This window comes from Haliotis rubra, unplaced genomic scaffold (genome assembly GCF_003918875.1).
Source record: "Haliotis rubra isolate DU_JTF1 unplaced genomic scaffold, ASM391887v1 Scf7, whole genome shotgun sequence".
Taxonomy (NCBI): Eukaryota; Metazoa; Mollusca; class Gastropoda; order Lepetellida; family Haliotidae; genus Haliotis; species Haliotis rubra.
The window spans coordinates 616449-631250 of record NW_025767412.1 but is presented as its reverse complement, the minus strand read 5'-3'; the positions used below and the strand labels follow the sequence as shown (position 1 = coordinate 631250).

Sequence of the window (14802 nt, the reverse complement as noted above, 5' to 3'; positions counted from 1 at the left end):
ATGGAAAAGGAGGGGTTCCAGAGGAGTGTCCAACTTTTGCAGGCAGAGGGTTTGACACTTAGCACTTTAATAACAGACCGTCACCCTCAGATCCAGAAGTTGGTGAGAGAAACCATGCCAGCAGTCTCTCACTTTTATGATGTGTGGCATGTGGCTAAAGGTAGGTCACAGGGCTATACAGTTCTTATTTCGTCAGTTTAGTTTACCAAATAATGATTTTTGTTGCAAGCTACCTATACACAAATACATGCTTGATGCACTACAGATTGAACATGGGCACATGACCATGTACACAATGAGAGCTTATTCCTAAGCATTTAGACTCCTACGCTAAATGTTTCAACTCTAATTATGATTCCGTAAAAATTCTTGTCGGAGGTCTTGTAAAGGCCTGGTAATCATTTGATAAAATATTGGCATGTCAGCGCTTACTAGAGGAAATATGGCACACATATGATTTCATTATAAGGAATTGCTTTGGCTATTGCGGACGTAAACTGTTTTCTTGTTGTAGGTCTCCGAAAGAAGCTGGAAGCTTTAGCGAAGGAGAAAGACTGTGAAGCACTGAGCCCTTGGATCAAAAGCATCGTTAACCACCTTTACTGGTGTGCCGCGTCCACCCCTCATGGGGATCCGGAGCTGGTGCTAGAGAAGTGGCGCTCCGTGATCAACCACGTTCAAAACATTCACGTGGGTCACGGAGCAAGGTTCAACGAATGCCAGCATCCCCTGGAAGGAAGCGAGGCACCCAAAAAGAAGTGGTTGAAATGTGGTGTGTATTGATGACATTATTTAGTACTAATATAACCAATTACATAAAGGATAGATAAATAGTATTTAGATTGATCTGTCATAGTCAAAGAGATGGAACTTGATATCTTTCTGAGTTACAAGTAACAGCATAAGGTTAACTTTGTTGTTCAGGCACCAAAGCTGCAGAGAAGCTTGGTCTATTGTTGGAAAAGCCACGCCTATTGAAAGACGTCAGGAAGATCTCCCCACAGTATCAAACGTCGGCAGTGGAAAGCTTCCATCGGGTCATCATCAACTTTGCCCCCAAGATGGTTGGTTTCTCCTACATGGGCATGCTTTCCAGGTAAGAACAAAATCGAATAAAAGTACCATGAACCGACTCATTGGCAACCATGATTAACTTCTAGTTGCATATTTCATTCTTACTGATTCTGTGTCTTCAACCTGACTGGATAATGAGATTGATAATTTAAATAGGTAAAATGAATAATTTCTACTATTATGAGGATTATGAGTTACATTTTCTTTTAAATATTTTGCAGGCTGTATTTGTCAGCAATGCATTTTAATGAAAACGGCACCCGACCTCAAGCACATGATGACAATGGAGAGTTTAAGTTCAGGATTAAATACAAGAAATATAGGAAGGGACAACATGTGCTGACAAAAGCAACAAGTGACATGACTCATGGTATGTTTGTACAAATTATTTCACACGTAATATTAACCCATTTTAGCCAAACATTTTTTATTCTCCGTAACGCGTTTTGCGGGGGGTATTAAAATGGACACTGTGCGTGCGTCCGTCCGTCCGTGCACATTTGTCTTTTCCGGAGCAGAACTCTAAAACTCTATATTTCTTTACCAAACTTGGCACAGACAGATCTGGTGGTGTACTGGTAGTTTTGGGATTCTGAATAAAATATTTTTGGCGTTTCCATGGCAACAAGTTTACATAGCCTGAAATTGGTGATAGTGCTTCTTTATGGAGCAGAACTGTAAAAACCTTTCAATACTCTCCTTCCACTTTTCTATGTACACATCTAAATATTTGACATAATCATAACCTCGTAGACATAATCATGTAGAGTATTTTGCCATTGCTGGGGATATTGATGACTTTGTCTTCTTGTTTCATATAAATTGTAGTCCGAATATTTTTGATTGACACAATACAACAATAAAGAAGTTCATATCATTTGACCTGTTGTTTTATTTACGGTAAAGGGTCACCAGTCCATTTCACATTCATGTTTCACATTCAAATGATTGAGTAAGATTTTCACTTGTTTATTTTTTATTCAGACTATGTTGGAAGACTGCTGACAGAGGTGTGTAAACAAGCCAGGCAGAGTCGAGAACACAGAGCTACCACGTCACACATTGTTGTCCCAGTACCCTTAACAAGCCAGTTTCCTCGAATCAATATGGACCAAGCCATTCAATCTCATCTATCGAGATTCAACAACTAAGCAGCTCAATTCATGCAATTTCTATTATAGCATTCATTCTGTCCGTCCTTCCATCCTGAAACTTTTTTTTACCATTATTCAATGTTCACCAATTTCTGGTGTTGTAATTGACTTTACAAATGTATTCATGGCCTGTATGTCTATAAATGCATAATAGACAATCCAGCAAACATGCAAAATATCCTCATGTTTGAAAATGTGTATCAGTTATTATTCAAGTAAAAAGGAAAAGGTTTTTTTTGTACAAGAATAATTTATTTAACAGAATTGTTAACGATCAATACAATAACATATCAAACAATAAATTTACGGTACATTTAACTTGTCATCATGTCCATTTCACAATGTAGAGTAGACATTATACCCATGTACAAAATACAGAATTTGACTGTTCGAGTTGTTCCTTTACTTGTCCAGTTGAGGATACTTGAACCCTGCATATTCAGGGGAAGGAAATCGTCCTCTTATCTTGTTGACGATACAGGAGGGTATGACAACACGAACTTTCCGCCCTAAGAACTGCCAACACCATCGCACGAACTGCCGATATGCTGTATATCTGTATTTCCTATGAAATAAAAGTGTAAAGTAAGTTTGATTCAAATTGTATTCAACAGAATGCACTGATTAGATTCTGGACTAGTCATCTTTTTACAACAGCTACAGTTTAAAGTTTACAGTTTACTTTACTCCTCAGAACACAAAATGATTCTAAAAACCATGCCATGCTCACTTATGAATGTCTTGGATCTCCCCTCTTCCATACTCCTGGCGGTAGTGGTAGTAGGCTGTCTGCAGTGCATACACACTGAGACAAACTTGCTCGAAGCCAGGGTGGTCAGTGATGCAACTGATCTGATCTTCATGCTCCTCCATCTTCTCTCTCACTGCAGCCTGTTCATGACAGCAACAGCATTCCTCAATGGTAGGTTGAGTCTCACATGTGTCACAACTACACCTGCAAGGATTAGAAAAAAACTGTTAAATAATAAATGTTGTATCATTTTTCAATTGACTGGTATTTATAAAATTCTTATTTATTTTTTTCATCTCTTACATATTAGGGTGATACAATCAAGTACTTTTTGTTAGCAGTTTTAGGAATTCCTTCAGATTATGAACAAATGAGAGGTACTATATTCACTCAAGCTAAGCCAACTGGTTTAAACTTTGATTCCCAATAAAGATGGGACCTGACTGGTAAGCATTCAATGTGCTTGTACGATAACTGCTCCGGTAAACCATGACAGAATGTTTACACCATGATCAAATACAAATACACATGCCAATGAACATGTAAACTGACATAAAATTTTATAGATTCCTACAACTGTACCCAGTAATGACATTTCATATGCGGAAGTGGTATTTTTCTGGGCCTATTATTCTCAGCTCTGTAGTAAATGTATATAATAAATCGGATGGCTCGACCCCTACCTTGCTTCCAAGTTTGAAAAGGCTTTTCAGAGTTGTCATGCAAAATCCTATTAACCATCTATTAAATACATACTTTACTACCAGTAAAACGTAATATTGATTTTGTAATTCGGTGAAAACAAACCTAAACATTTATTCCCAGACTGGCGGATGTTTGCGCCAGGGCGCCGCCATTTTAAAAAATAGTTACGTCTCGGGCTAAAGTAAGCTCGAGAATCGATGAGATTATGGTTTGTTTTCATCAACCTGGAAAATCACAACTACTGTCTACTCGTAGTTGCATATGTATGTGAATCATGACCAAAAGGATTTTGCATGACACAACTTGTAACATAACGATTTCTTCCACGGAAGCGAGGTGGGGTTCAAAGTGACTAATTGCGGTATGTTATTGCCCGATACATTTCAAGCTACAGTACATTCACGTGGTAAACGTCCACTCACCAGTATGTAGACACTAGTCGATCTTCTTCCTGTAACCGTGATGAGCAAGACTGGTCACCGTTTTCACTATCACTAGCGTCCGGCTCGAACAAATAAGGCCTTGCAATTGTTTCTTCATTGGTATCCGAGAAACAGTCACTGCTTGTGGACTGGCAATCCATGGAAAGGGAAAGACTGTCGCTGTCTGAATTACTTCCGGACATGTCAGAGTCTGCTTTGTAACGAAATGCCAATCCACCGAATTAACCATATTTAAGTCACTTGACATAAATGTTTTAACACAAGAGTAAATTGGGGAACAAAAGTCAGACCAAGCCAACAGGTAACCCCTTATGACAACAGGCGAGTTTCACAGAATCGTCTTATAAAAACAAGCTGTAACTCGGAAGCTTGGCAAAGCAGGTGACAAGATTAAATGACAGTAGATTGTGAAAACATAAAGCTTTCACTGTTCACAACAATTGTCACGATTTCAGGTTTATACAAGCCTGTACACAAGATAATTTACCCCCTAAAATGTAGATGAATACTGCATAGGCCCTCAAAGCTATTCCTCATATGACGTCACAGAGTCGCGCCGCTCTGATTGGTTGAAATTTCGTTCGCGGGTGAGAATTGTGCACTGTTGTCAAAAAGGTCGATTTAAGTCAATTAAAGGTCGAAATGAGTAGTTTTAATGACGGGGTTTCATTTATAACGATGCCAGTTAGTGATTTATGTATTTTTGGCCCCTAGGGTTTATGTCGACCTTTAAAAATGTTTCATTGGTCGCAATGCTTAGGCGAAGCACTGCCATTGCAAGGAAGACTATACGCTGGCAAACGTCACAGACTACCTCTGTCATTTTGAAGATTGTAATCATGCGCTGGAAAGACCCTCAACATTTACATTGTAGTAAAATGAAGGAAATCAAGTTTGCTAAATTATAACGTTCTTGTAAACGTCCGGGCAAAGGATAGTATAGCTGAAGGGGTCGTTGTCGGCACAGGTACTACAGAAATGTACCCCAGGTATACAGAAAGGTACCCTAGCCAAAGTAAATGTACAGAATCGTACCCTAGGACGATCCCATTCTGCATTGCGATGAGTGCTAAACCGGTTTCTCGAACGCGTACTAAAAATTATTCCTGCCTCTCAAACCGCGGAAATATTCAACATGGCAGTGCGTGTTCGTCAGGAAGAACTATATACCTTCCTTCCGCTGTCAGTTATAAAATATCAGACAATCGATATTTCTTGAGCATGACGTCCCCTGTAGTCCGTTTTACAGATAATTGAAAGCTGTCTACAGTGGGGGGGTGACATACTTCGTACAGCGCTGTTCTCTCAGGAGCGAAACTTTTAAAGTTTTGGGTGTCCTGAAAGGGCCGTTTCCAAATCGTTCCCACCAACAGCTGTCGTAAATGAACGTATGAGCTCCATATTCGATTGCGTATATAATACAAAGTGAATAGTCGGCGATGCAGTGAAGGCGCTCGAAATCTGGCGATCTGGAACAACATCACAAACCGGTTTCGGTTTTGGCTAGAGAAAAGTGGACTCGTCTGCCGTTTAGGGTACCGGGTACGTTTCTGTAGATTTACTTTGGCTAGGGTACATTTCTGTAGTACCTGTACCGACAACGACCCCTTCAGCGATAGTATACACCTAGCCGGGAGCCGCGATGCGGTCCTATACAGTCAAGACATGACCCTGCAACTTCCAGCTTCGGTAATTCGTAATATAAGAATCACAGAGTAAAAAGTAGGTTTAATGTCGATTTAGTTTAGGCTCGACCGATAGGCAGGCCAGTATCAGAGTGACAGCTACTGTTGGACCGTAACTACCGCAGCGCTCCAAGCGGGCAAGGGGGCGCAACTCCAGGAATGTTCCCCATTGTGCATACATTTGCATTTATACACATTGATACAAAATTGCCATTACCGACCAACTACAGTAAAACGAAAGATTCAGGTGTTCCCTGGCGTTTTTTAAGTACTGTACTGAAAGAACAGGTTTTGAGTTCCATCGAAAGCTAATAAGATATCCCTCTCTAAAGTTTATTGGTAAATTTCATCCAAGGGCCTATTTTCTTTTCATTCCCCAATATGAGACTTGCAATATAGAAAAGCCCATTTCTGCTGTTTCCCCGCCGTGATATTGCTGGAATGTTGCTAAAAGCGGCATAACACCATATTCACTCGCTAACTCACTCACTTTCTAACGAAACCATTTACACCCAATAGAAACATGTCAAAAAACAATGGAGTTAGTGTTCTTTGTAAAAAATAATTATTTATGTAACAACGTATACAACATGGTCAGTAAAAATGAAAACTAATGAAAACAAAACACCTCATGGTAAAGTTACCCTGGCAAATGTTTCAGGAGATAATCAGAAATACACATCACATACTGAATAAATATATTTCATCAAAACTGATTTCAGTACATCGGTTCAGCATGTTTTGACTCTTCTGGTATTTTTGTGCAGAGAAGAATAAAACTTATGACAGAAGGTTGGAACACTTCCCCATGCAATTCCATCATCACAATGCTCCGTGCCACTATCTTCCTGTACACTGACGGACCATACGGTCGGAGCCATGTCTAAAATGTCACGTTGTATCCACGTGTTGCTACACTGTGAAGATCCGGGTCAGAAGTGGTCTTCAGCAACCAATGTTTGTCGCAAGAATGGGGTGGTCAGGCTCGCTGGCTTGGTCATCGTATTTCAATAGCGTAGATCGATAGTCACCGGATTGCCTGGTCCCAATATCGATTATCTAAAGACCGCCGTCATGTAAGCTGGAACATTGCTGAGTGCGGTGTTAAACACGAACAAACAAATAAACACTTCTCAGTACAGCTATTTTAACCACTATATAGACATCCGTACAAACAACTAAACGTTTCACTCACACACATCACTGTTTCACTTTTTCACAACCGCTGTGTTTTATCAAACAGTCCCACCACACACACTAACTAATTTCAATGGCAGTATAAGGAGAGTTCGCTTTCATCAAGTCCATGTTCAGTCGTCCAGCTTGAACCACACCTCGTTATGGCGTCCGAAGAGTTTGAATGGGCTGTCGTAACCTGCTGTGAAGTAATATTCCTTTACAAACTTGTTCTTCAAGTCCGTTTTGTCAAGGTCTTCGGCGAGTTCTCTCCCCTTTGTTGATCCAGTCTTTCTCCTCAGCAATACCACTGAAAGATCTGAAGATATAACAAAATCTGGAATTAGAGAGGTAGTCCAAAACACACATATAAAACAAAACTATCACAGCCAATTAATTCTCATCAACTTCTAAACCTGAAATATAGCCACTTGCGATGTCAAATACTGTATGTAACAGACATATCAAAAGACACAAGAGTGAGTTTCCAGTGCAGATTAAGCAGCTTCAGTGGCAGAGGCCGAAGTGATGTCCTTGTGATGTGATGGTAACCGATGACATCAGAATGGGCTGATTATCTCCCAGCTGGAATCGGTTGATCCAACCAAAGCGATCTCTCCTGTGGAGTCCAGTTTTGAATGACGTAAACAGCCTCTCACTCATTATATACTTTCAATTAAAAATATCTACATGTATAAAAACTCCTGCCTTCTCTCTTTTGAGAAACATGTGCCTTATAGACATATTTTGTATGTTTGTATATTGTCAACACTCGGCAATATTCACGCTATTATGGCAGCTACCTGTAAACAATTGCATCTGGACCAGACAATCCAGTGAGTGATATCATGACGTCATATCGTTAGTCCAGACCAATGTTACCTGGATCTTGACGGGTTCGCTTCCCAGGAGGAGATCCAGAATTTACATGTTACATACAGAGGGTACACTGCTGTAAATCTTCTCGAGACAAGGGAGTTAACGTACTGTAAACCTGTGGTTTCCACCCTTGTCGACATAGTCGGGAGGTATATTTTGGCTGGAGAAATGAGTCACAGTCCAATCAAAATGGCGTAAGGAAATCCGTTTCATAGACTGAAGTGGAGATTTCTTTGGATTGCAGGATTTACAGAGCATGTGTACCGTCAGTTATGTTTCAAAATCATTTCGTTTTTTTAATCAAGGTTAATAACTGATTTGCAGCACTTCGCAAGATAAGACCTGTTATGATAAAGATCTCGATTACCGATCAGATCGTCCTGCCCCCATGTTATTTGAAGTGAATACATGTGGTATGAAAGATGGAACCTGATTCGTCAATGAGAAGGACAGGGAAGGGACATAACTCTCAGCAGCGGTTAGACCACGAAATTCGAAGGATGAAAATGGATTTTTACCATCAGATATGTCCTCCCTTGTCTGGGGGAGATGCTACAGTATACCATACTTACTTGACTGCCAACTTGACCTCCGGCCAGTCGCTGATGAAGACGTCTGGGTTTGTGGGTTTTGGGGGGTCAGCCTGGTGTTCAGGGGGGATGTAGAAGGAGACGGTGAAGGTGTTCTCACAGTTGGGACCCGCCCCCGGCACAACCTGGGTGGCCACTGGCGCCGTCATCTCCACTTTCTGTTCTGGAAATAATATTACAAAATGACAGTGACTCTGCATTACACACCATATAGACTGACAGGATGACACAGTGCTGATTTTATACAACAATCATGCTTGCTTTATGTCAGATAATGTTGTGTGTCTTTTTATAAAAGTTCAGAAACAGACTCAACTACATACATATGTAAACTTGTTAATGTAAGGAGGTTGAATAACCGTCAAAAAACAACATAACCGCCATGCTAAAATAAGCCTTATCATAATAATTCTATCATGATTTGAGTAAATACTTGATTGTGATTGGTTTATTAAAGTCAGTCATAGGTATACAGTATATATAACCACGTTATAAAGGTCTCTGATTTGTATGTTTATTTCTCCGTAATGCAATCTAAGTAAACTTAGTCTCAGTATTATTCGTTACACTCCTATAGTCCTATACGGAGTCTAACAAACCCTAGTAGGAGGTCGCGTCAGGTAACCTTTGACATGGACCAATCAGAACACAACTTACCAAATCGCGAAAGTTGACATTCACACATACCTTTTGAACTTTTACCTCGAAAAGGTTTGTACCCGAACGATTCCGAATGCTATTTTCCAAACGATCGCTGCCGGGTGGTGCACATGGAGCACGTCACAACCCTGAGTAAACAGTCGCTGAAAATAGCGTTTCGTCAATATTCAAGGATGTCACGCTAAAGGAAATATTAGCTAATGGTAACCATGTCAACAGAAACCCAAAAGCGTATATACTGCAGGTCAAATATATGTGTTTTATGCGGATTTTCGTTTGTTGAGAGATCGGTGTCAGTGACCGGGGAATTTTGTAAGTCCCGCCGAACTCTAAACAGTAGTCGTTGTCTGATTGGTTAAATCCGTTCGGCCGTCTCGCATTTGATTGGACGGTCATAGGTCGCCTGAGGCGACCTTCTACTAGGGTTTTTTAGACTCAGTGTAGGAGTGTAACGAATAATATTGAGACTAAGTTTACTTAGACTGCTCCGTAATGCACAATTTTCGCATGCCCACCAGCATGGCGACACCAAACAAAGTACGCATACATCGATAGGTTGCGGTTTTACTGGTTTGTTTTTAACTTTAATTTTGAGCTATCTTAAATCCTTTACAATACCTGTGATTTCACAATACAGCTGGTTTATCTCCTAATTGTGTTCAGTAAAGATCAATGATTTGGAATACGTGGTTCAGCCGTGTACAACATGTGTCTCATACATACAGGCTATTCTACTTTCGTGATGTTCACTTACTTGGTTCATTGTCTCCACTGATGTAATTGAAGAGGTTCCTGAAACCTGCGCTGGAGCCTTCCTTGTACGTCATGGCCATTACCTTGGTGCTCACCCACTTGCACGCCTCGTAGCGACGCTCCTCGAAACCCTAAACACCACACACAACAGTAGATATAGTCGACGTATTCAAAACACAAGAATAAAGTACTTCCAAATTCAGACTACTTGGTTCAGGTGCATTTCAGTCAAACTGCATCAATCCACTTTTTAGTAAACTGAGTTGGTCGGCTGGTTTGTTGTTTAACGCCGCACTAAACAATCTTCCAGCTATTTTGTGTAAATAATCGAGCCTGACCACCCGATCCCGTCAACCACCTTTTACATGTATAGGTTGCTGAAGACCAATTCTAACCCGGATCGTCACGGGTCTAGTACATTAAAGCATCGTACAGCATCGTAAAGTCCTTCAATGGCCGTATTCCAGGGGTTTTACTATAAAATGCATTTTGACTTAATCTTAACACGCTAGGATAAAGTACTTTCACTGATGAAAGGCAGTTTGATTAGCCAGCTTTAAGACATTACATCAACTGTCTTCTATATTCGAAAAATAATGTCACAGATAAATTACTATCATAAAAATCGTGATTACTGAATGTGTAGTTGTTAGATTGAGTATATATTGTATATATCATGTGGTGCATATATCATATATCACACATCACATAGGCCTCACCTCATGTTTGGCATCCTCGTTAACCTTGTACTTTGGGGTTTCTAGACCTTTGGATGTGAAGGCTGTCTTAACTGCTGTGAATATGCCACTCATGCTGCTGAAATTATCAGATAAATCAATAACATCTTGTAATGAATATATAATATATGAAAATACATACTAGAAGACCAATGATCATGCAAGTGTGTGAAGCTGATTATACTGTTCTGTGCGATTTAATAGCCCTAAATCCAGTGGGAGAGTGTGTATCGTTTATGCCGGGAATATATCCTGGCAGGGGACACAAGAAATGGACGTCCCTCTTTGTCCACCTGGAATCGCAGATCGAAGGACCATCTGTGTGCAAGCGAACGCTTTAACCACTAGGCTACGCCCCTAACATCGACACCTTACTCGACACAAAGTACTGACTCCAAGCCGACCAGTTTAACACCGACATCATACTCGACACAATATACTGACTCCAAGCCGACCAGTTTAACACCGACATCATACTCGACACAATATACTGACTCCAAGCCGACCAGTTTAACACCGACACCTTATTCGACACAATGTACTGACTCCAAGCCGACCAGTTTTACACCGACACCTTATTCGACACAATGTCCTGACTCCAAGCCGACCAGTTTAACACCGACACCTTACTCGACACAATGTACTGACTCCAAGCCGACCAGTTTAACACCGACATATACAATGACTGACCAAGCCGACAGTTTAACACCGACACCAGTTTAACACCGACACCTTACTCGACACAATGTACTGACTCCAAGCCGACCAGTTTAACACCGACACCTTACTCCACATAATGTATTGACTCCAAGCCGACCAGTTCTCGTTTTACAGCCGAGCGCTGAGAGAATTGATAGTAATATAAAATCACAAACTCAATGCCATGAAGATATGTAATGTGCGTCACATTCAATGTTTACATGCTAGCTATTCCTACCTGAAATCCGTCAGATCTGGCACACCAGAATATTACAAATAGTTATCATCTGGCTGTCAGTGTTCCTTGCTCTCTGCTCTAAGGATAGATCGATCTGTTGCCCCAAAGCACCAGCCTGCCGCATTTATAGAGCAGGGCTTATACAACTGACCTGTCAGGGTCACGTGACAAATGTAGTCAAACTGATGAAATGTTTGTTATACAACTTTACAATCGACGTGTATTCATCTGATTTGAGTCGACTGATAGGAACAAGTTTCCAGTAGTTTCCATTACTGGTACAGACATTTGGCCAGTTCATGGGCACCGCGGTGTGTAACTGTAACATGTGACGGTTCATAACATACCCGGCCCATTACCCGCTTTCAAGCCGAGACCTCGATGTCAACCCGATTGTTTACATGTGGGTATGAGGGATGATATTGGATATAATGATTATAAACATTGATATATAATATAATAATAACATGTTTATCAACCGTAAGGTAATTCATCTATTTGATAGAGAATACAACTCGTTTCGCCTTGTGAACAGACGACACACTAAGGGACGTAACTCTAATATATTCCCGGTGATACCGATCGCCCATTCAAATTGACGAGCCACATCAGCCCGACAGATGGAATACAGGTTCTATTACACTCACAGTGATTTGACTCACTGCATGTTGGCTCTGTCACACCTACAAAATGCCTCATAACATCGACAGGTGTCTAAAACACTTATACCACAGATGTCTATACATGAATACCGCAATTTATTCCATCCCATACAATACAATCTACATATTCAGGTCACGCGTAAACATAAACTCGTTCATCTTTATCAATCTCTGATGCTAAATATTTCCAGTATATTCTGTTTCACTGATGAATGATCACCAATATATTACATTTCAATAAGGATAAAATGATAATTAATAAATTTGAATACCATGACAACAGCTGACTGTCAGACTACGGCCAATAAATAAAATAACGGAGACATTTATAACTGTTGCACATGGAATGAATTAGCTCATGTGTTACAGGAATATATGAAAATTTACTTACAGTTGATTCTTGGTGTTTAAAACAGTTGTAGTTCTGAGTCTGAACATAACAAAAGAGTGACTGAGAGGCACAAACTGAATCTGGTTTATTCTGACCTCGTCACCTCGATAGCTGATATCAAAACAAACTTGAGATCCGCGGTACGCATGCATTGTTTGAGGGTCAACCTTACATTGATGTCAGGAGCAAGTTTGAGGCATCACGTGTCACTAAGAGGCCCATTATGGGTGGATTGAAACTTGAGTCGTGTTCAATCTCCATGAGTGAGTGAGTATGATTTTACGCCGCTTTTAGCAATTTTCAAAATTTTCAAATCACGGCGGGGGACACCAGAAATGGGCTTCACACATTGTGCCCATTTGGGTCCTCGAACCCGGGCCGTTCGGCGTGACGAGCGAACGCTTTAACCACTAGGCTACCCCGCCGCCCCTAATGTCTATGAGATTTATGTGCTGTTGCAGAACTTGTACAAAACGCCAGCCTTGAATAAAGTGTGGTCAAACATTGATAACATGAGTGTATATGGATAAATACACTTTTGAAAGTAAACTGAGCCTTATGAGCTTCTCAGAAAGAAGCCACCAGTTTCGAATAAGACTGACTGACTGACTGAGTTTGGTTTTACGCCGCTTTCAGCAATATTCCAGCAACATCACGGCGGGGTACACCAGAAATGGGCTTCACACATTGTACCCATGTGGGGATTCGAACCCGGGTCTACGGCGTGACGAGCCAACGCTTTAACAACTAGGCTACCCCACCGCCCCTTCGAATAAGAATCTATCTGATTATCTTTTGGTTTGCTGCGCTTAAACATTAAAAGCAGCGTCAAGTCACTGTTAACAGTTTGGGGGAAATACGTATAATTTAGGCCTTTGATTGAGGGGTCGACCAGACAATCCAGTAATCCAGTAATACCTGTTTTATGTTTATGTTTTATAGGATTTTTACTTACTAATCTTAATGGCGAATGTTTTATGCATGCATCACTTTCTTCCTACTTCAAGCTGACACATCCTGATATATCTGAAATACTGTTGACTTAGATATCCAGATATCAGATGTGCCTCTCTCTGAGAGTTTTGCTTACAGAACACGAAATACGACCTCCTATAGTCGGTTTGAACATCACCAGGCGGATCTATTATCAGAATATAACATCTGATGCCACCGAAGCAGAGAGACCTGCATTTAGGCCTAGTAGAAGTAGTAGTAGTAGTAGTAGTAGTAGTAGTAGTAGTAGTAGAATTGGTCTTCAGCAACTCACGCTTGTCCACTAACGGGATCGGATGGTTAGTCGAGCTGATTTGGTTCACATGTCATCGTATCCCACTTGTGTAGATCGATGCTCATGATGTTGATTTCTGGATTACTGGATTGTCTGGTCGATACTCGATTATTTACAGACCGTCGCTAGATAGCTGGAATATTGTTGAGTGCGGCGTAAAACAATCAACCCGCCATATGACAACATGGCCCTGTTTCACAAAGCTCTCGTAAGCCTAAGATCTCGTAACTTTTCTCGTAGTAATCGTACCTCCTATACTGTAACATAAACGTTTGGCCCTTGGAGGAGAGGAGGATGACTGGAACGTGTATGTTGCTGTGGTGGCGGCGGACATTTCACTCCATCCGAGACAGGATAAGAAGTATCGATGTAGAATTTGAAGGTGGAACCCTGATCGGCTCTACCATTAATACTCCAGCATGAGGGGTTATCCACCGGAACTCACCTAGTACTCATTGCCCCTGACTGACTGACTGACTGAGTTTAGTTTTACGCCGCTTTCAGCAATATTCCAGCAATATCACGGCGGGGACACCAGAAATGGGCTTCACACATTGTGCCCATTTGGGTCCTCGAACCCGGGCCGTTCGGCGTGACGAGCGAACGCTTTAACCACTAGGCTACCCCGCCGCCCCTAATGTCTATGAGATTTATGTGCTGTTGCAGAACTTGTACAAAACGCCAGCCTTGAATAAAGTGTGGTCAAACATTGATAACATGAGTGTATATGGATAAATACACTTTTGAAAGTAAACTGAGCCTTATGAGCTTCTCAGAAAGAAACCACCAGTTTCGAATAAGACTGACTGACTGACTGAGTTTGGTTTTACGCCGCTTTCAGCAATATTCCAGCAACATCACGGCGGGGTACACCAGAAATGGGCTTCACACATTGTACCCATGTGGGGATTCGAACC

At 41.0% G+C, this 14802-nt stretch overlaps 3 protein-coding genes across 6 annotated transcripts; 1 reads left to right on the top strand and 2 right to left on the bottom strand.

Moving 5' to 3' along the window:
- LOC124258581 lies at positions 1-1100 on the top strand. The gene is made up of 3 exons (XM_046692645.1): positions 1-160; positions 515-772; positions 925-1100. Exons 1-3 carry the CDS (start codon positions 1-3, stop codon positions 1098-1100), a joined length of 594 nt encoding a protein of 197 aa, XP_046548601.1.
- Positions 1101-2630: 1530 nt separating this feature from the next.
- On the bottom strand, positions 2631-4309 carry LOC124258580 (P2X purinoceptor 7-like). The gene is made up of 3 exons (XM_046692644.1): positions 4107-4309; positions 2959-3183; positions 2631-2793 (listed from the first exon to the last, which is right to left on the bottom strand). Exons 1-3 carry the CDS (start codon positions 4307-4309, stop codon positions 2631-2633), a joined length of 591 nt encoding a protein of 196 aa, XP_046548600.1.
- A 2843-nt stretch (positions 4310-7152) lies between these two features.
- On the bottom strand, positions 7153-12764 carry LOC124258646 (heme-binding protein 2-like). Of its 4 annotated transcripts, none has more exons than XM_046692718.1 (5): positions 12598-12764; positions 10590-10686; positions 9872-10001; positions 8440-8620; positions 7153-7307 (listed from the first exon to the last, which is right to left on the bottom strand). In XM_046692718.1, the coding sequence occupies exons 1-5, from the start codon at positions 12747-12749 to the stop codon at positions 7238-7240; spliced, it is 630 nt and encodes a 209-aa protein (XP_046548674.1). In that variant the 5' UTR covers positions 12750-12764; the 3' UTR covers positions 7153-7237. The 4 variants fall into 4 exon arrangements, with proteins under 4 accessions (XP_046548674.1, XP_046548675.1, XP_046548677.1 ...); XM_046692719.1 differs by having other exon boundaries at positions 10590-10683; XM_046692721.1 differs by lacking the exon at positions 12598-12764 and adding an exon at positions 11545-11835 and having other exon boundaries at positions 10590-10683.
- Positions 12765-14802: the final 2038 nt, after the last annotated feature.